We start from the raw sequence: 21,899 nt of genomic DNA on the forward strand, positions 1-21,899 counted from the left end.
TATATATTAGTGGTTACTGATGTTATCAACGCGTATGCTTGATATAAGGATTCCTAATATTCTCCCTTGTATGTGTATAAATCATATGTATGTTTTTGTATTCGAAATCGTTAGAGTAATTATTTTCGAGGTCATGATAAATTATTAAAGCGAAAAAATCTTATCCTACCATAAAGTTTAAAATTTAAGCAAGAAGTAGTTGCTGCTATATAGAGTTACATGTAAATCTTTTGTCTTAATTATAATTTAAACTATAAATTAAATCTTAAATTCACTTTTATCACAAGAAGTTTTTGTTTAATATTTTTAGACTCGCATAATACGATATGTTCCATTTCCCAAGAAATGGAACGAGTCAAAGCACTGAGCACATGTCAAGTCAAGGTGGTGGCAATTATAATACATCCATTGAAGCGATGCGTGTAGCAACATATGAGGATACATTTCTTACATATAATAAATTAGAATATACATTGGATAAAACAATTATTTTTTTAATAAATTCAATAATAAATAAAATTTACTCTGGCTTATTTACTAATATATTTGTTATTGAAGATACTAATATATAACTAAATAAATTAGAAAATGCAATGGGGATTGATACTTTTTGAAGATCACTTTGCAAAATGGACTAAAAAAATATCTTAAGAATGATGAGGATGAGGATCACTTGTTTTCAAGAGGAAAATTTCAAATATCAAGGGGCACCACTTTGCTAAAACAAAAAAGGAAAGAAATTACCAAATCATGTTACTAACAAAAATTAATTTTTAGAATAATGTAAAAATATGAAGAATTTCAGTTCTTTAAGTCATGATTACCAACTTGGAGTGCTAACTATATGGTAGAAGTCCGAAGTTATGATGAGGAATAGATGTGAAAGGAATTTGAATACATATAGTATCCTTTTTCTTCACCTAAAAGTAATGTTTTCAGAAAATAAGATATTGTTTAGTTAGTGTGTGATGTAATTATAATGATATCTCAGGAGATAAGTCGGCCAACTCTCGACAGTTTGAGAGAATTCATGTTCAATGGTCAGGTAGTCCCGAAAAGTCATTTTAACGACAAGAGTTCATTAGGAGGTCACCTATTCACCTGCATTCATCTGGTTACCTAGAGACCCATCTTGAGCTCCATTTACCTAGATCCGTTGGGAGGTCATCCGAGAGTTCAACCCAGCCGACCTCATATATTTCCATAATCTCATCGATCAACAAGTCGTTGTCGACCTCCTAGTACATATCACCACAACAATTGAGAAAGTCTAGGCCGACCTCCGAGCCGAGCTCTCGTCAAAAACTCGAGCATGCTCACTATACAGCAATGAGCTCATGCCTCAAAGGAGCTCTTAGTCATATATATCAACATATCATCAACAAATATAAGGGTAATGAAGATTTAATCTAACCTTATATAAAATTTCGAGAATCCAAAATTCCAACAAATTTAGAATTTTACTAATATTAGAATTTTAGTCGTCAAAAAACTCTACTCACATAATAATTTTTCTTATATAAATATCAGGTTCTGGTAATTATTTATTCATTCATATATTCACTCATTCTGAATATACAACATACTTTCATTATTTAATTAGCCTCAGAGAGGCTACGTCGGAACAATCTCACGGTCTCTTTCTAATGTTCTTGTTTTTGTTTCTAGATCCAAAGGTCAGATCCGAGCTTCAAAAGCGAGATCTGATTAATAATAAATTGATATATGAATAATATAATTATTTTAAAATGGAAGTTAAACAAAAGATGAGAGGGGGACGAGAAAAAGTTAATCTTTCGCACCAATACCGTAATCCTTGGTCACCATCAACTTTTGCCACCCCACGCTCAAAGAAAGTGAGTAATTTTCTTTTAACTTTGTGTGTTCTAGATTGGGACAGCGTTTGCGCTTTTAGACCAACAATTAGGGGCCACCGCCTCCTGACATGGGCGGCCCGCCCGCTGGCCACCATGACTCCGTTGTTTGATCCTTTTTTAAAATAATGTTGTAGAAAGTTTGATGTGTGCATAGAAAATTTGTGAAGAACAGCCATTGACGAAATGAGGCAAATATCAAACTCTAATATTTGTACAAATACCAGATAATGATTAGATTTTCGTCTAGAAAACTGTTAGCAACGAACCAAATAGTTTCGTGAATTTAAACAAATTTGTCGGTTCAACTTGTACAGTAGAATCGGGAAAAAATTGTGGGAAAAAAATTTCATCAATGACTAACCCCTGTTCTCTGTTCCCTAAATCATCTATTACTATTATTAAGAATATCTATAATAGAGACAAAAACTGTGTCTTGGTCTGTTTTTGGCTCTTCTAATTTTGCTTTTATGTAATATCAATATTACATTTTTTACTTTTCTTAATTTCAACGAATATTTTTGTTTTTATTTTTTTTTAATTACAACAATTTAAATAGCACTTTAGTCCCTCGATAATTTTTCAAATTTCACATAAGTCTCTCGATAATTATAAAAAAAAATGTACACACGCACCGTGCGTGCATAGTAGCTAGTTGTTATAAGGTGCATAGTAGCTAGTTGTTATAAAAATACAGCACACGATAATCAATTGTTATTGTAATGGAAAATCTAGTAGGATTATTTTTTTTGGTAAAATTATTGTCTTATTAGGAAGGCTTAACTTGAACATCAAACCACGTTACAAAGTAATCCACCGTTAAGTGAAGTAATTCCCTTGGAGAGAGTTTAAAAAATTCTTTGTAATGTAGTTTAATCATTAAATTTGAAGTGAATTTTAATCTTATATTAAATATAAATTAAATTCATATATTGTGGGAATAAATTTTTTTTTTTTTTTACTAAATACTATGTTAAATATTCTAGCCCGCTAAAGTCTGTTTTGGTATATGTTGGCCCAACGGACTTTACTGATAACGCAACCCGCCAAAATTGACAGTTTCCGGGTAAAATCCAAATTTGCATTGCTTCAAACAAGAATGGAGTCCGAAATTCAAATTTGCACTGCTTCAAACAAGAATGGTAAAATCCAAATTTGCATTGCTGCAAACATGTGATCCAAGCGTTCGAAATTCTGTATTCGATAGGTCAGTGATAATATTTAAGGTATTTTGATGTTAGTTTTATTTTTATGCGTTTACTGCGAGGTGAATTGAATGTTTTGCGGAGATCCTGACGATTCAAGTATCCCATTTTCTGAAGCGGCAAATTAATTTGTGTTCATCTCTTTTTTCCAACGGTTGCCGCTGCTTTTTTAAAAAGAACTGCCACTTTTTTAAGTTTCGAGATCTTCACTTTTGTTCTGTGATGGAACCATGATCGATGTTCCGGCACGAATATTGCGCTCTGCAAAATGGTCCATTGTACAAATTACAATGCCAATTGAATTATTTTCTTCATTAGCTATAGAAATTTCCTTTTATACTGAATCACAATGCTCAGCCAGCCAGGCGAACTAGTGAAGATTTAACATGATTCTCTGATTGAACTAAATTATCATTTGAATCCGCGTACCGAATTAATACGCTCGGTAGTTCAGCTTCGTGAAGGAGCATGTTTGAGATATTGCTCCCTGACGTCAGGGTCGTCACTTCAACCACGAGTTCTCTATTCTTTCAATTGAACTGTATTCTCTACTGTAGATTTTCTACAAACTTCAAGTGCTGCTAATATTTGAGTTGGATATTTGTGCATGCATAAATCTCATCATGGTTACAATAGTAGAAATATACTTGAACTTTTGTTATCTGAATGCTTACCTCCTGTTCCCTAATGAACAAGCCAAAACTTGGACTAACTTTGAACCTATTTCATGATAAATCTTGAGAAGTATCCTCTAACCAACATTGCCTCTCAGCTCCAGCTGAAGCCATTTAAATCCCACCGCTTGCGACTTGAAGCAATGATATTTTCATCATTTGAGTTCTGGTCCAATTTTGTTGTGAGGGCAGGCATCTCCAACTGTGTCGATGTCTTTTGCTTCTCTACTTTGAATCCATCAGTATTCTGATTAAAACGTTTAGCATAGGCATCTGCTTCTTTCAACATTTCAAATGAAAAATTTCCAGCACTGTTCCATTGACCTTCTTGAAGCCCAATTCTCATTGATAAATTAATGGGGTTGGTTTCTCTATCAAATGTCATTTCCAAATTGTCGTTCTCCACGGAAAAAGACTTTCTGCTCTCTTTTGGATCCTCGTGCCTTTTAAGTTTTGTTTGCGGAAGCCATGATTTGCTGTCAATCTCCTTTGGGTCTGTAGGTGCTCTAACATTTATAGGTTTTAAGCCCTTTAGATCTCTGTACTGTTCTTGGTCCCTCGTAGAACCCACACATGTGGATAGTCCGCCGTTTGTTAAATCTGTTGGCTGAGTTGTTTGTGTTTGCTGCAGGCACATATCAGCAAGTTCTTTTATTCCTGAAAAATTAGAATTCAGGCATTGGGTGGATGAGACCAAACCAGATAACTGAACCTTGGCAACATCTAGACCAACTACTCCCCCCATGTTTTGTCTTCCGAGGGTTTCCTGTGCCTTCTCTAGCACTGCCTGTAAATATTTACTCTGAGCCTCTATACGGAGCTGTAAATGGCGTTGTACCTATGGAAATATAGGAAACCTTGTTATTACTGGAGCATAATGCTTTTCCAATCTTTTGAATGTTTTGCAAGCTGCAACCATTTGTATCTTCAAATTTGTTGTTGGAAACTTGAAGAAACTCTGATAAATTTTACTTGAATATTTGCAGTGCAGAAGATATAAAAGTCATATCTTAAACATGTTAGTGAGGATATTTTCTTTGTGGAAATGGATGTATCTGTAATAAATTATGACACATATAAGAATGAAAAATTCAAAAGGAAAATTAAAAACGTGTGTCAACAATGGCGACGGCTATTGCACACAATTTTTGACAAAATTTTGCGTACGCACATCAACTTTAGAAAAATTGAGATGCGTAAACAATTTTTTTTTTGAATCTCGTGCTCCCACATTAACTCATTGATGGTATGGGACGCCTATATATACAAGCGTTTGAGGTCCCTAAACATACAATCTCATATAGAATAATACACCATCTATAGAGAGATTGGAGTGTTTATAAGGCTTCAATCGGAGGAAAATCATAATATTAAAGATGATTCGATGGCCGGAGGTAACGCTCGATTTAGCTTCCGCATATTTGTTTATCATGTTTATATACGTGCAGAAACATGATTTTAGAGAAAAATTCTAACAGTATCGTGATACATCTCTTCACAAAAGTTGTTATCCTTTCAGGTGGTTTTTGGTGGTGAAAGAATGCATATTGTCTATTGGTAGAGAGTTTGGGTAGCATTCACCTTATTTTTTTTTAGCAGAAATGCAGAATAATTTATATCTGTGTATCACTAAAAAACTGAAAGTCTCCGGTATCGTTTACCTCGAGCTGATCATTTAGCCTTCGTTGCACTTCGATTTGCATTTGTACCGCTTCACCTAAATGTATATCACTGCACATATGATGCCACAATCACAACAGAGTTACATTATTAGTTTGATATTTATAGAATGGCAATTAAACATGAGCTAAGGTTTTTCAGTTGCTACTTAGTTGTTTGGGTTGCCATATTACGGTCGGTCATCTGCATTCTATTTGCCTCTGGTATTCTTTGTCCAGTTGCTGCAATCAGTCACCCCGATAAGAGATTTATATAACTCCTTGTGATAGATATACGTTTTAAAACAATATTTCTGGTTGTTTTGTGACACATTACCTGCTTTATTACTCCCACCATTGACTTGTCCATGAAGGTTTTTACCAAGTCTGTATTTCTGCAATAAAGAAAAATCATGAATTCCACAGATCTATGCCTATGCATACACATTAGATAAACATGCAACAAAAATGAAGAATAATTTGAGTCTTTGTAGTTGAGGATTTCTTTCAAATATCATGCATCTATTATTGAAGAAAGCATATGCTTCTTAGATGGGTCAAATCCAAACATCAAGTTTTCACAGGATTTAATGTGGTGTAATTTATCATTTAATTGACCGTACAATTTCTGTTCTGCATGTTAACAAGACATTAAAAATTCTACCTGAAGATGACTCTTCAAGTGGTATAAGGTTAGGCCTTGAATTCCCATGACCTTCAAAACTGACTTCGGAGTAGCTTCTGCAAGAGAGGGGGGAGTATATCAGTTTGCTGAATGCAGAAGCATATCGTATGGTACTACAGAGCTTGCAACATTATTTATGCTTACTTTCTGCTCCTCCCAATTGATTTACTGCTTCTATGAATCGCTCATGGAGGTCAGGAGTCCATTTAAGTCTTGGCTTAGCATCAGTGGAGTGTACAAGTCCGGAATCTTCTGTGCCATTTGCACCTTGAACAAGCAAGGGCCTTTCAGGAGGAATGGACTTCCTGGAGGATGGATGAATGATGTTTCCCTGGTGGTGGAGGTGATGATACATGTTGCTGGATTCAATATAATAATTTGCCATTGTTAGCTTCACGTAAGGGCAAGAAAGTCATTTGGACAAAGAAATGTCTACCTGAAAATGCTTGAGTCTGCGTATAATTGCGCACTTTCACCTGCTCTGTTACTTTCCTTGTATGTAACTTCCTTCCTTCAACATTTTTCACTTTCTAAGGTTGAGTTTTGCTCTTCCTTATAAATAGAGAGATGGTGTATGGAGTAAATTACAAGAGAGGCATAGAATCTAGGACAGGACCAACAGAACATCAGGTCCAATAATAACAGTGACTTGAAAAGATATGTTTGCATTCCATCTTCACACATCTGTGGGTCCTCACTTGCAACATTCCTTTCCAATTTCAGACAGCGGCACTACCCATTTAAATTCGTCTTCATTATGCTTTTTGAAAAACTTAACACCTTAAAATAGGTACAAGAATAGATCCACCTCAGTTTTTCTTTACAAAGCACACATAGTTATTATATGGCATAATTTAAGAACCTCATTCGCAGAATGAAATATGAAATTTTCTCCTCTGATGTGGATGGAAGAACTCACTACGTATATTGTGTTCAATCCTTCAAAGTGCCTTTTTTTGGAAAGGGTGATTCTACTGACTGAAGGGTGAGGCGTCTATTTAACATTGGATACGTACACGTCAAAGGGTAAACAGCTGGTGAAACTTTGGTTGCTTGTGATTACTTGAAGGCCACATTGAGTAACAAATGCAATTTTTATCTTCACATCCTATCCTTTTTAATTTTTTAATTAATGGGCAGTGTAAAGTTGAGGCTGCAATTATATGGATGCACTTTGAGATTGGTTATTGGCTGGAATTGAGTAAGAAACTATTCAGCTAACTGGAATGCATAGACTTCAAATTCCAACACCGTGTCATCTTACCACAAGTTCTTGATCCACTCACTGCTCACCTTCTCTCAAATTGATGACTATTTTGAATACAAGTAAGAGATTATTTTTGTTAGTTAAGGAATTTATCATCGAGAAGAATACTTCTGCTACGTTCTGCATGCATTTCTTTATGTGCTGTCTCGTTACGATGAATATTATGCGACTGCTTGTGCCTTTTCCATCTTCGAATTTCATATGGATCAGACAAACATTGGGACCAAATGAGATAAAGAGATCATTCTTCTTTCTTTACTTGCGTAGATGAAAACATGGCTAGTCATGGACAGGTTATTCTTATTTTCCCATTGACTAGTGATTCGACTGAATTTTAATTGGATTTGCAGATATTCAGACATGACTTAAAATCTTTATTGATGTACAGATTGTGTGCTCAACCTTTTTGTGGTAGTGGATTTCTTGTTATATGAGTGTATTCAAAACATATTGCAATATGGCATCTTTGTAGGGGCAAAACTTACGGCATACATAAAATTTATGCGTTAAAGATATGCTTCTGAATGCTTTTATCCGTAATCCTCCAAAAAAACAATACTCAATTATTTTGTGCCTTGCTCTAAGACTGCGTTAAGAATAGCTTGAAAGGATAAATAAAATCTGAAATTGATGCCTCAGTGGTCGACACAGTATTCTGCACGTTCGAAAGTTCTGCTTCGTTAAAATGGAGATATATAATTCATTGACATTATGCCTGAAAAAATATATATCGATTAAGCATGTGGTAGAAAGATAAGAGGCCAGTCTCTACGAATAAAACAATAAGTTGGCAAATGAGCCACTTATGGCTTGATATATGTGTCCAGTGATTGTGAAGTTTGACATTTAAGAAGTTAAAGACTTCAGGTCTTCATGATTAAATCTTCATTTATATGATTCAAAGCAATCAATATTTCTATCTTTTCAATGATGCAGGTGCGTTGCTCGGTCCACAGCCTGGCTGGAGTAGGATAGTAAAGACAGCAAATTATGTGATTCTCTAAAAGCTACATTGAAAGACCAAGACGGATTTAATCAGCTGGTATTGCATTTATAGTTTTGTAAGAAGAACTATCTTGTGTTTATACCACTTATTTACTTCATTTCCACAAAACAACCATTGAAGTAATTATCATACATGAGAAAGTACAAACAGTTCCTTTTCCTTGATGTTGCAACACAACCAGAACTGTTGTCCTCTGAGATTGTAAGGTATGAGAGGCACACTTGGCTTTTACCATGACATTCTAAAGCTGTTGTGCTTTGTTTTTAACGTTACATTCTAAAGCTGTTCCTGCCTATATTTAACATGTATGCATAATACTCTGCACTTTAGACGAGAGAACTTGGATTATTGTTCTTTCTTGTACTTAAACTTTTCTTATATTGTTACCCTTGCGTTTGATTTCATATTTCTTGAGAAATAAACTACATCTAATGAATGTATATATCAGCTAGACTCGTGTAAACCGGTTTACATATAAGATTTTTAACTAAATCATATAAACATAGAAATGACCACGGAATACTATTCGCACATCAAAAAACTGCAAAGGAAAGTTGGATTCTCTGGAATGGAACTTAAGAATATTAGCTCAAAATAAAGCTGAGGGGACGTATTCTCAAGTTAAGAATTTTGCTTATTCTTCCCTACTAAGGCCACCGAACATGGGTTCCCACTTTCCCCTTCCATTCTTTATTCTTTTGCTTAACAAAGTTTAATTTTGCATCTCACTAGGCATAATTAGTTATTCGTCCGAGTTAGTGCTGTTCTTTGTAAAGATTTTTGCTATTTTCACTTGTTACCTTTTGTTCTCTGTAATCCTTCTACGTACGACAGGACACCATTTAGCCAGATTTCATTGGTCTTTGAAAAGTATAAGCAAGTTGGGAGGGCTTTGAGTCTGATGTGTTGAATTCTAAAAGAATGAGCATATTCGGGAAAGCGATCCTAGTTTTGTACTTTGTTTATGAAATAGTACTTACTCGGGGAGCACGAAATTATGCATTTCCTTGATGTTATTTCTTTGCTTTGATGTTGACTTTAAAGTGTTGGAAATTTAAAATAAATTTAAAGATTGAATAAAAATTATGTCTCATGAATGTGGGAGTGTCTTTTGGCTCTCCACATTCTTGAGTTAATTGAAGAGTTTTGACTCTTCATATTCTTGAATTAATGGGAAGATTAATTGAGTTAATTAATCTTACATGACTCTTGGTGTGTATTTTGGAGCTTATAAATAGTGGGTTCATTTCCTCATTTCAAACACATGAAAAATCTTTTCTCTTTCAAGTATTCTCTTGCATTACATATTGTTAGCTTTTCATTTGGCCTCCGTTAAATCTCGGTGATAAAGTAAAGGTACGTTTTCAGTTCGCCGTAGTAGTGTCTCGTTCTAAGTTACTGCTGGTTGTTCCGTTGTATCCTGGGAAACAGACATCCAAGACGATCCTCGAAGCACATATAGGAGGGGACGAATCTGTTTTAAGGAAACTGTACATGCTACAGGTCTCGGTTTAGTTTTGCTTTCTTTTACTCGATAGTCATACTGTAAACACTACACTTGTTTCGGTTATTGCTTTATCTCTGCAAGTTCGTTTCTACACTATTGTAGTTAGCAATTTTTCTAACAAACTTAAAACAGATTTTGTTATACTCATTATGCGATTTGTTGATGATATGACTACTGATTCGAATGTGCGAAAAGTTAGTCCCTGATTATGAAAGTCGTTGCTGTCGATGTTCCAGCCATGCTGATACACGGAAAGAAATTTGACGGCTCAAATTTCATGAGGTGACAATAGAATATATTCTTCTATCTAACTGTTTTGAATCTAGCCAGGTTTCTCACCGAGGATACTCCCAAACCAGCTGTGGTTGATGGAGATGTTAAGAGAGCTGGTGCTATTGATGCATGTCACCAGTCATATTTCTTGTGTAGAAAATGAATGGTTTGACTGATTAGCTATAAAATGTGTATAGCGAAAAGAAGACGACTCGGGTATTGTGGGAGTCTCTGGATCGGAGATACAAAACCGAGGATGTCGAGGCAAAAAAAAAAAATTTTATTGTTAGTCTTGGACTACAAGATGGTTGACTCCAAAATGGTTATCAGTCAGGTTCAAGAAATCCAAGTGATTCTTTACGAGATTCACGCCGAATGGATGACTTTGAACGAATCTTTCCAAATAGCTGCTATTGTTGAGAAGTTATCACCGGCCTGGAAAGATTTCGAAATCTATTTGAAATACAAATGAAAGGAGATGAATGTTGAAGAACTCGTTGTTCAACTTCGTATTGAGGAAGACAACAAGAGTTCTAAAAGACGATTGTTTTCTCCAGTTGCTGCCAAGGCAAATGTTGTCGAGCATGGCCAAAGCTCGAAAAGAAGAAAGTTTCTACTTCCAACAAAAAGAAATAGTGAACCACTTGATCTAATTCACAGTAATATATGTGATTTAAAAGGTGTACAAACTCGTTGTGGAAATAAATACTTCATTACTTTTGTTGACGATAGCACAAAATTTTGTTATGTGTATCTCGTCAAAAGTAAGGATGAAGCTATTGACAAATTTGTCCAATATAAGAGTGAAATTGAAAACCAACTTAGCAAGAAAATTAAGGTGCTAAGAAGTGATCGTGGAGGTGAATATGAATCACCATTTGCTGAGTTTTGTGCTCAACACGTTATCAAACACGAAAGAACCGCACCTTATTCTCCTCAGCAAAATGGTATTGCAGAGGGAAAGAATCGTACCTTAAAAGAAATGATGAATGTGTTGTTATTAAGTTCTGGTTTACCACAGAACATGTGGGGGGAAGCTGTTCTAACAGCAAATTATCTTTTAAATAAGGTGCCCCGAAAGAAGCAAGATAAAATTCCATATGAGTTATGGAAAGGTAGAAGTCCTTCCTACCAATACTTGCGAGTGTGGGGGTGTCTTGCCAAGGTAGCAGTACCCACTCCAAAGAAAGTAAAGATAGGACCAAAAACTGTTGATTGCATTTTCATTGGATATGTTCAAAACAGTAGCGCATATTGTTTTCTTGTACATGAATCTCAAATACCTGATATTCACAAGAATACGATAATGGAATCAAAAAATGCTTCGTTCTTTGAACACATGTTTCCATATAAATCTAAGGAAGAGCCAGGTTTATCCAAAATATTATATGAGACAATTGATGAAGAACAAGAGCTTGATCAAGACATTGAACCTAGACGTAGTAAGAGAGCTAGGACTGAGAATCCTTTGGTCCTGATTTCATCACTTTTATGATGGAAAGTGAACCTCAAAGCTTCAAGGAAGCAATGAGTTCATCTGAAGGACCTCTATGGAAAGAGGCTATCAATTCTGAAATGGAATCCATTTTACAAAACCATACGTGTGAGTTAGTAAATCTTCCTCCGGGAAGCAAACCACTAAGCTGTAAATGGGTTTTCAAAAGGAAAATGAAATCAGATGGAACCATAGATAAGTATAAAGCCAGATTGGTAATTAAAGGTTACCATCAACGTGAAGGGCTTGATTACTTTGACACATATTCTCCTGTATCGAGAATAACCTCTATTCGTGTGATACTTGCGATTGCCGCCTTGCGAAATCTTGAAGTACACCAAATGGACGTAAAGACAGCTTATCTAAATGGAGATTTAGAAGAGGAAATTTATATGGAACAACCTGAAGGATTTCCTGCGACTGGGCAAGAAAATAAGGTTTGTGAACTGGTGAAGTCTCTGTATGGCTTAAAACAAGCACCAAAGCAATGGCACGAAAACTTTGATAAAGCCATGATAGAAAGTGGATTTAAATTCAGTGAATGTGACAAATGTGTATACATAAAGAGCACTGAAATTGGATATGTCATTTTATGTCTTTACGTAGATGACATACTTATCATTGGTAGTAATGATAAGATGACCAAATCCACCAAGAAGTTATTAAACTCAAGATTTGATATGAAAGATTTGGGCTTAGACGATATAATCCTTGGAATTAAAATCCATAGAACATCAGAAGGACTAGTCCTAAGCCAGTCACATTATGTTGACAAAATACTTGAGAAATTCAATAATGATGAGTCTGCATTGGCTAGAACCCCGATAGATACCAGTCAGCATCTATCAAAGAATCGAGGTGAGAGTATGTCTCAATTAGAATACTCTCGAGTCATTGGAAGTCTGATGTACTTAATGAGTTGTACAAGACCAGACATAGCCTATACAGTAGGAAAATTAAGTAGATTCACGAGTAATCCAGGTGTTGAACACTGGAAAGCAATTACCATATTGCTAAGATACTTAAGATACACTCGGGATCATGGGCTACACTATACCAGATATCCTGCTGTTATTGAAGGATACAGTGATGCAAATTGGATATGTGATATGAAAGACTCAAAATCTACAAGTGGATTTGTATTCACTTTAAGAGGTGCAGCAATTGCGTGGAAATCTTCTAAACAAACTGTAATAGCCAGATACACGATGGAATCTGAGTTTATAGCTCTTGACAAGTATGCTGAAGAGGCTGAATGGCTACGTCACTTCTTAGAAGATGTTCCAAGATGGGAAAAACCAGTGTCGGCGATATGTATACATTGTGATAACCAATCTGCAATTGGAAGGGCACAAAATAAAATGTATAATGGTAAGTCTAGGCATATACGTCGTAGACATAATACCATTAGACAACTACTCTCAACTGGAGTTATCTCTGTTGACCATGTAAAGTCAAAAGATAATATAGCGGATCCGCTGACCAAAGTGTTAAACAGAGAGTTAGTTGCGAAATCGTCAAAGGGAATGAGGCTCAAGCCTATAGAATAAATTGGTGTGAAGGAAAACCCAACCTACGCTGACTGGAGATCCCAAGAACTAGGTTCAATGGGACAACCTAATTGCACTAATTTGGAGAATCACTGGGGGGGTTATCCCTAGTCCATTCCTATTATAAAACAGTGAATGTTGAGGATAAGCTTACGGCTTTTAATGATTCTGATGAGAAGCAATATAGAATCACCTATGTGAGAGAAAAGTGGGGCCGCTTCGAAGAAATTGCAGGGCTCAATTCTAGACCCTCTCGCAGAACCAGGCGTGTGTTCATGGCCAAAACGAACACGACCATGAGAATTGAATAGTATCAGGGAGAGTCTTGTGTTAAGTATATCTTAATTTACATAAACGGCAGAACAGTTCAAGGACAACATGTCTATTGGTCAGCTAGTAAAGCAAATATATTTCATAAGGGAAGGTTCAAAGGGTAACACCTACCTATCCTATACAGGATTCAACTGTAGAACTTTGTCACCAAGATTTGTATCAATTTTCATTCATGTGGGGGATTGTTGGAAATTTAAAGTAAATTTAAAGATTGAATAAAAATTATGTCTCATGAATGTGGGAGTGTCTTTTGGCTCTCCACATTCTTGAGTTAATTGAAGAGTTTTGACTCTTCATATTCTTGAGTTAATGAGAAGATTAATTGAGTTAATTAATCTTGCATGACTCTTGGTGTGCATTTTGGGGCTTATAAATAGTGGTGTTCATTTCCTCATTTCAAATACATAAAAAATCTTTTCTCTTTCAAGTATTCTCTTGCATTACATATTGTTAACTTTTCATTTGGCCTCCGTTAAATCTCGGTGATAAAGTAAAGGTACGTTTTCAGTTCGCCGTAGTAGTGTCTCGTGCTAAGTCACTGCTGGTTGTTCCGTTGTATCCTGGGAAACAGACATCCAAGACGATCCTCGAAGCACATATAGGAGGGGACGAATCTGTTTTAAGGAAATTGTACGTGCTACAGGCCTCGGTTTGGTTTTGCTTTCTTTTACTCGATAGTCATTCTGTAAACACCACATTTTTTTCGGTTATTGTTTTATCTCTGCAAGTTCGTTTCTACGCTATTGTAATTAGCAATTTTTCTAACATAAAGTACTGTAGGTTTAAAAATATGAATGACTCGGAGTGCCAGAAGTAAACGAATTTCCTCCTTCAATCAATATCTAGGACTCGCTTTGGACCATGTATTAATCCCAACTGAATGTTGCTGTATACTGTCCTATATTATGATTTTAGTCAGAACAAATGTCTTGTTTCAACTCTTGTGCTAAGCATAGTTGACGAATATCTAACAGTATCTTTTACAATGTCGACATAATCATGGCCTGTCATTTGACTAAATCGAATCAATGTGGAAGTCGTATTCAATTCCACCCCCACAAAAAATTTTACTTGATAACCTGTCTAGTTTGATTGCTAATCTCAAAATTAATCAAACTATATTTTATTATCGTTAATTAACAGGTCTCTTTCTCTAATTTTCATATTTGGGGTATCCGGGTTTAGTTGATTGCAGCCTTTAGATTATGGATACTCATTGTTACTACTTACAATCACTAAAATATTGAAATAAATAAATTAATTATTATATACAAATGAAAACAGATAGATATCCGTCCAAAAAAAAAAACAGATAGATAGATAAAGGTCAGCAGAGTACCCCACCTTTGAAAATCAATCACCAAGTTGTTTGCAAGCACGAAACTGTAAAGTATTCAAATACATATACTTGTCGACAAAATTCATGTGCTCAACCATGACGATCAGCAAACTTGATGGTTTCTACAAATTTTACATTTTTTAAATTTCAAATATACTGGTTTCTATAATTTAGAATTATAATAGTTTTATCTAACTTATACAAAATAAATAGCTTGATTTATTTAAATTAATTTCAAACCTTATTTCTTCACCTTTTTTTCTTCATACATGACCAAAATTTCATAATAATCGTGGTATTACTATCTAATTAAGAAAACTAATTACTAATTATATATAGCTGTACTAACTTGTTGGTCGCAATATTATTTTTTTTCTAGCCTTGAAACAGGATGAAACTTGGTAGTAACGATATTATATTTTTTAAACCTTAACTTGGTGGTTGCATTTTTTTTCAGTTATTATAAAACTTGAGCCAAATACAAATAAGAATTAATCAATATCTTATATCATTGTGTCTACGCGGGAGTTGAATGGAGTAGGAAGCTATTGTTTACCTTTAGCAAGGTTATAAAACAACTTATTCAGTAAGTGAAATTGGACAGTATTCAATAACAAGTTGTACACTTATCTTTGCTCTGCCCGGGGAAGGAGGAAGAAGTTAAATGGCAGCTCGTGTGGCTTTGTTCAGCCTTACACTCACTCTGCTCATTGCCAACTCATTTGCTACTTACACTCTGCGTACACTTTCATCTCTTTCTCTCTCTCTCTCTCGATCTTCCCCGCCCCTGATTAGCAGCTTGGAAGGGGCTCAGTCGGCCTCCATTTCGACGGAGTTTTCGAGCTATTTGAGCTAATATTCTAGTCGTATTTCGAGATAATTCGCAACAAATAAGATAAATGTTAACTCGAATCATATTAATAATTGTCACAAGAGTTTGTATTATGTTAAAGTTTGATTGGCACTCAAATTCAATTTTGATGGAGCTTGAGTCGAATTCAAGATATTAGAGGTGACTGGAATCATAGAATATTCTTGAGTTCAGCTCATGTTTATGTTTTAGTAGTTAAATTACAAATATATAGTGGATTATTTCATAAACTACACGATGAATATATACTGGTTGATTTGATAAAGGGCTGGAAGAACTCGAGTCATTCATGTTCGCACTCAACCAGATTGCAATTTATTCCTCAAGGTTGAAAATCTGAGTTATAGTTGTTTGCTGATTAAGTCAAGATTAAATATGCTAGTACTCGAGCTCGACTCGACTCGACTAGATTATCAGTATTGGTTCAAGATATATTTTAAATAATAATCTTCATTTCTCTCTGATTATCAGAGGCTTCTGACCAGCCCCTTCAGTTCACGTACTCTGGAGCCACAGGCCCCGAGAAATGGGGGAGCCTGAATCCAAAATTCTCATTATGTGCAACTGGGAAATCCCAATCACCAATCAACATTGTGGAAGACCAAGTAGTTGTGAACAAGAACTTGAAGCCATTGCTCAGAGCATACAATCCCGTAAATGGTACTCTGACTGATGTTAGATTCACCGTCGTGGTTGGTAACTTGATTTGACTAGTTTTTAATTTTTACACTTCATTTATGATTCATATTTTGAATGGGGAAATTTAGAATTATTGTTGATGCAGGTAGAGTACCCAGAGGATTCGGGGTGGATGATCGTAGATGACAAGAAGTATGCCTTAAAACAGATGCATTGGCATTCTCCTTCTGAGCATAGGATTAATGGGAAGCGGTATTATATATGTTGATCTTGCTTGATTTTCAGTAGTGGTACATTTCGCATGAGCACGTAGTCCAATTATATCCTGATTAGATCTTGTGTTATTTTCATTTGCTTTCATTCTTGCCTCCAAAATTGCTGTTTTATATCAGTGATAGCTCATTCGAATGCGTTTAAATCTTGTGTTCTTATCTTGCGACCTCATTTATATCACATATACAAAACGCAGATTTGCGGCCGAGCTTCATTTGGTGCACGTTTCCGAAGATGGAAGGGTTGCAGTAGTCGGATACCTTTTCAAATATGGACATCCCGATCCCATTCTTGGGCAGGTGAAAATAGGGATATATGCATTTAGNTTCTTGCCTCCAAAATTGCTGTTTTATATCAGTGATAGCTCATTCGAATGCGTTTAAATCTTGTGTTCTTATCTTGCGACCTCATTTATATCACATATACAAAACGCAGATTTGCGGCCGAGCTTCATTTGGTGCACGTTTCCGAAGATGGAAGGGTTGCAGTAGTCGGATACCTTTTCAAATATGGGCATCCCGATCCCATTCTTGGGCAGGTGAAAATAGGGATATATGCATTTAGTTATAACATTGATCAGGCACCAGAAGGCCTGGATCGAATTTGTCATACATATACATAACATAACCCCTCGATTTTGGAGGTATATAAATTATCTGAAGTTAAATTTAACTTGCATGCAGATTCATAAGAAATTGAATGAATTGGCATACGACGAATCAGCACAGCTTAAGCTGGTCCCGTTTCACCCGGCTGCGTTGAAGGAAAATCCTCGCAAGTATTACAAATACATTGGCTCCTTCAGTGCTCCTCCTTGCACGGAAAATGTTATCTATGTCATCGTTGCAAAGGTGAATCAAAGTTCAAAATTTTTGTGTAAACATTTTCACATTTTAGAAACTTACTTTTAAACTTTTATCATCAATCATGATAGTTTTCAAACTTATTTACCCAAATGATAAGAATCTGCAAGAAATCTCTTGTTGATTGTTTTAGTTTAGCTAGATAGAAATCTCTCCAGTCTCCACCATCGTTATATATCACCATCCTAGCATGTGTTGTTTAGCGTAAGGTTATCTATATTCAAATTCATCATGTTAAGTAACGTGTGAATGTAGGTGAGATCAATTTCTAGAGATCAGGTACAAGCACTCAAGGCACCATTAGATATACAATGCAAGAACAATGCCCGGCCTTATCAGCCACTCAACGGAAGACACGTGGAGCTAATGCGATGAAGATTAGACTATGATTCATGCCAATCGCAACCGTCGGGTTGAAAATTATATATATGTATGTGTGTACGTATACGCACGCGATCATATGTGTCTTCCAAGTAAAAAGGTATTTAAATGTTATGATACATTCTAAAAGTAGTTCTCTTCAAGTTTCTTGGTTTGAATATGGGGATTTGTTTGAAATCGGGCTTGTAGTTCAGTGGTCTCAATGCTGTCGGAATAGCCGGTTTTCCCGAGTTCTATCCTCCCTTCCCGCGTGAGTTATAATTAAAAAAAAAGAATATGGGGATGTGTTTGGTAGGCAAAGCAACTAGTTTCTTATATTTTATTAGTAGCTAGCTAATAATTGATCATGTTGTAACAAGTTTCTTCTCGTAGTTGATTGCATATAATTAAGTTGCTGCTGTTGTACAAAGTATAATTTTTTTCCTTAAATAATTGGAGCCAGACGATTTAGATTTCTCAGCTACTTTTTGATGTTGACATTCCAACTACTGCTAAGCATCTCTAAATATTATTAAAAACTGGAGAAAGCCTGGTGTTGCCATTGAATTGGATTTTCAAATTTTATCCAATCGAAAATATTTAAAAATCTTGGAACATTTTGTTGCATTATTTTAAAATCTAAAATATGTCATTTTAGACACTGATGTAAAGTTGATTCTTCCAGCAGCTGGACCCTAACTCCGGTTGAGCCATTTCTAGGGTGGGCAGGCTGTTAAACAGAAAAGATAACTCTTCCCGAGGCCCCCGCCGACGTCTCCGGGCTCCCTAACGTTGCCGTCAGGCGGAGTCCTAAAAGCAACATCCGCCGATCCCTGGTCGGCATCGTTTATGGTTGAGACTAGGACGGTATCTGATCGTCTTCGAGCCCCCAACTTTCGTTCTTGATTAATGAAAACCCTATACCCAAGTCAGACGAACGATTTGCACGTCAGTATCGCTGCGAGATTCAAAATTGTTAGAGTGTAATAATTGTTTTTGCTGAATAGAACGGTGACAATGTAGGTTCGAATTGTTGTATGACTTAAAAAATTTAAGTTGTATAGTTACCACCAGTTATAGTTTTTAGTAAAACGGCAATTGTTTGATTTTAAAATTGATATTAGAGTCAAAGTCACATGTTTTATTTTCATTAAAATCACAAATAGTACAATTATTACGAGGAATATTGTTGAGTTCAATAAATGTCTCGTGATGTTTAAGTTGTTTACGGTTTAAAAGATTTGAGTTGTATCATTACAACTAGTTATAATTTTTGGTAAAACGAAAAATGTTATATCCTTAAAAAAAAGAGTTGAAAAAGTAGAAATTATATTACTTGGACTTAGACACCCGATATAATATCTAGAACTTATGAACAAAATTTGTATGTTATTACAAAAACAGATAAAGGACTCAAAATCTCTCTGCAGGCTTAGTTAACTTCCTCAATAAATTAAATGATCACGTGAAGCCAACATCCTTATAAGTCAACAAAATGCTCCTTTAACTAAAATCAATTAAACAAAGAGTTTTCTCCAAAAATTATATGGCGCAGGTATTTTCGTAAAACACATGCATGTTTTATATTCCAAAAATTAATATTTTATTTGGTGGAATATAAAATAAAATTCTTTAATAATACTAAATGTACTATCAATATATCGTACAACCATGTTTACAACAATTATATCAAGAGATTTTATATTCTAATGTATAATGATATTTGATAAATAAAATTTCTGTATTGAATTTCTTGTGTACAATTACGGTTGTATATGTAGCATTACTTTTTTTATTACTCAAAGAAGACATAATTTTAGATTAATGCTTAAACTAAGAATTCGACATATGCTTGAATGTTTCAGAAGTCGCACTAATTTTACATATTGCACTTTTTCTCATTTGTTTAATATATTTTTATCCCAAAATTGAAGTCGTGTTTGATATCCTTTAATACGAAGAAAACGTTGACAAATTATTCAAAAGATACGTTTCATACATATAAATGGAACCGAAATATCAAGAAAAAAATATATCGATTGACCTGATCATATTCAAACATAAATATGTAATTTTTTTTCTTTACAATACAAAATAAAATTCAAAAGAAATTTCCTTCAAAAAAATTATGGATCAGACATATATATATATATATATAATGTCTACGAAGATTCTAACCTGCCGTGTAAGAAAACAGTTGTTCAACGAACCTTGTGATATACCCCTTCACCGTCAAGCACCGTATCGTATATCACGAGCCACCGGATTGAAAACTAAGCTGTCCAGTATCCGACCGCCTCCCTGACGAGAACCTTTTCATACCTCCTAGACCAGGCGGCTCCGCCACTATTTCACCGCCAACTCTTTCTCCCACCTTCACACTCATACTCTTCCGTAGAGATTCAACCGCCGCCGCTACTGGCTCTTCCTCTACAGCTTCCATTGCGTTCATGCTCCCGGACTGCTCCGGTTTCTTACTACCCTTTCTGAACCGGAACAGGCTCCTGATTTTCGAGTAGAACCCGGTTTTCTTCTTTTCCACAGGTTTTTCTCCCCTTTTCAATGAATCAAACCTCCGCTGGCAACGCTTAGATCTCACTCTCCCCATGCAAGAAACTTTCGGAGAACCCGGCTCCGCAACCGACGCCGAGGACTTCCCCGATGACGCGAACCGTTTTGGAAAGAGCCTTATATTGACCGGTTTACACGTCTTCCTTTTCGTGTCAACAAAAGCGGCGTTCTGGGCCTTTGGCAATCGGAGGATCGACGCTCTAGACATGAACTTTGCAGATAATTTCTGAGAAGTCGAGTTAGAACTTGGGTTTGGACTCGAGTTCGGATTTGAGCTTTTCGCGTAGCCTTTAGTGGATTCTTTCCGCTCGTAAAACGTATTGCGATCGAACCAATCGTATTCCGCGTCCTTTGACAGCCAAAAAGATCCCGGTGGCAAGTCCGGGGTCACATCTGCGGCGTAAGCCGCAGCTTCACCTTCCACGCTGGTGTCCGCCAGTGTTTCGCAAGAGATTTTGCGATCGTTGGCCCAAGCAGAAACTAAGGTTTCGATATGGACTTGAGGCATTAATGGAAGTAGTTGTTTTCAAGAGAGATCAAAGCTTCCCTGTTATGCTGGGAATTTAATGGATTCATTTAACTTATAATACAAATTAATAATTTAATTTATTTTTCAGATTATTCGTTAATAATATATATAGATGTAATCAAATAAAATATATACCAGACGAATATCATTTAATAATATTTTAATAAAAAGATATACAGTAATATTATATATTAGGTAGCATTTGGTAGGAGTTTAGATTTCAAGTACTTTTTTTTTTCTTGGGACAAAAGATTTCATCGACTTTGAGTGCTATTTTATTTGTTTTTATTTGTAATCCTTTCTCTTTCGATTTCAAAAGTGGTCAGATTAATTATATGATTTATATATTAAAAATAACACTTTTTTAAAAAGAAAGATATTAATTAATTTATTTAATGATATACTTGGGATGAATGTAAAAGAAAATATGATTTTTATATTTAAGAAGAATGAAATATAATTATATTGAGATAATTGTGTCAAATACCTCCATAAAATTTTCGTTGAATTAATATCAACGTGTAACTGATTTGAGCATTTCAGTCTCTCTGTCATTAATATGCAAATTGTTACAATACTTCTATGAGAATTCTCATTGAACTAATACCTTATTTGTAACGGATTTGAGTATTTTAATTCATTTGTTATATTTTTTTAAGCATGGAGACTTAAGTTTCTATCAGAAAATTACGTCAAATGACCATTAGCTTTTTTAGTGTTTTTTCACGTTCAATATATTATTAATCGGTACAATTAAATCGAAAATTTGTGATAAACTTTGATTTGTAATAGAAGATAATATTTTTTGGAATTAATTGGCTAAGATATTGAACTAATATCTCTCTCGAGAATTCGAAGTTGTTGATCAACATCTTAGCCAATTAGTTTAAAAATTAAATTCTCTTCTCTACTACAAATCAAAGTTTT

The 21,899-nt window shown here is 35.2% G+C and overlaps 3 protein-coding genes across 5 annotated transcripts; 1 reads left to right on the plus strand and 2 right to left on the minus strand.

Moving 5' to 3' along the window:
- Window positions 1-3,093: 3,093 nt before the first annotated feature.
- LOC140985626 (myb-related protein 2-like) lies at window positions 3,094-6,631 on the minus strand. Of its 3 annotated transcripts, none has more exons than XM_073453511.1 (7): window positions 6,241-6,487; window positions 6,076-6,152; window positions 5,749-5,806; window positions 5,582-5,654; window positions 5,415-5,484; window positions 4,466-4,591; window positions 3,094-4,378 (listed from the first exon to the last, which is right to left on the minus strand). In XM_073453511.1, the coding sequence occupies exons 1-7, from the start codon at window positions 6,479-6,481 to the stop codon at window positions 3,848-3,850; spliced, it is 1,176 nt and encodes a 391-aa protein (XP_073309612.1). In that variant the 5' UTR covers window positions 6,482-6,487; the 3' UTR covers window positions 3,094-3,847. The 3 variants fall into 3 exon arrangements, with proteins under 3 accessions (XP_073309612.1, XP_073309598.1, XP_073309605.1); XM_073453504.1 differs by adding an exon at window positions 6,533-6,631 and having other exon boundaries at window positions 3,097-4,591; window positions 6,241-6,455; XM_073453497.1 differs by having other exon boundaries at window positions 3,096-4,591.
- Window positions 6,632-15,386: 8,755 nt separating this feature from the next.
- Window positions 15,387-18,055, plus strand: LOC140985647 (alpha carbonic anhydrase 1, chloroplastic-like). Its single transcript, XM_073453524.1, has 6 exons — window positions 15,387-15,606; window positions 16,209-16,429; window positions 16,522-16,628; window positions 16,846-16,948; window positions 17,333-17,500; window positions 17,768-18,055. Exons 1-6 carry the CDS (start codon window positions 15,531-15,533, stop codon window positions 17,885-17,887), a joined length of 795 nt encoding a protein of 264 aa, XP_073309625.1. The 5' UTR covers window positions 15,387-15,530; the 3' UTR covers window positions 17,888-18,055.
- Window positions 18,056-20,123: 2,068 nt separating this feature from the next.
- On the minus strand, window positions 20,124-20,951 carry LOC140972557 (uncharacterized). Its single transcript, XM_073434966.1, has one exon. The coding sequence runs from the start codon at window positions 20,949-20,951 to the stop codon at window positions 20,124-20,126; it is 828 nt and encodes a 275-aa protein (XP_073291067.1).
- Window positions 20,952-21,899: the final 948 nt, after the last annotated feature.

The sequence above is a fragment of the Primulina huaijiensis genome, chromosome 1 (assembly GCF_012295235.1).
Source record: "Primulina huaijiensis isolate GDHJ02 chromosome 1, ASM1229523v2, whole genome shotgun sequence".
Lineage (NCBI taxonomy): Eukaryota > Viridiplantae > Streptophyta > Magnoliopsida > Lamiales > Gesneriaceae > Primulina > Primulina huaijiensis.

Coding starts and splice junctions, on each gene's coding strand:
- LOC140985626 (XM_073453497.1), bottom strand. CDS start 6,481: ATGGCAAATTATTATATTGAATCCAGCAACATGTATCATCACCTCCAC. Junction 5,807..6,075: donor ACTTGAAGAGTCATCTTCAG/GTAGAATTTTTA, acceptor TCTTTATTGCAG/AAATACAGACTTGGTAAAAA. Junction 5,655..5,748: donor TGGTGGGAGTAATAAAGCAG/GTAATGTGTCAC, acceptor GACTGATTGCAG/CAACTGGACAAAGAATACCA.
- LOC140985647 (XM_073453524.1), top strand. CDS start 15,531: ATGGCAGCTCGTGTGGCTTTGTTCAGCCTTACACTCACTCTGCTCATT. Junction 16,629..16,845: donor CATAGGATTAATGGGAAGCG/GTATTATATATG, acceptor TACAAAACGCAG/ATTTGCGGCCGAGCTTCATT. Junction 16,949..17,332: donor CCGATCCCATTCTTGGGCAG/GTGAAAATAGGG, acceptor ACTTGCATGCAG/ATTCATAAGAAATTGAATGA.
- LOC140972557 (XM_073434966.1), bottom strand. CDS start 20,951: ATGCCTCAAGTCCATATCGAAACCTTAGTTTCTGCTTGGGCCAACGAT.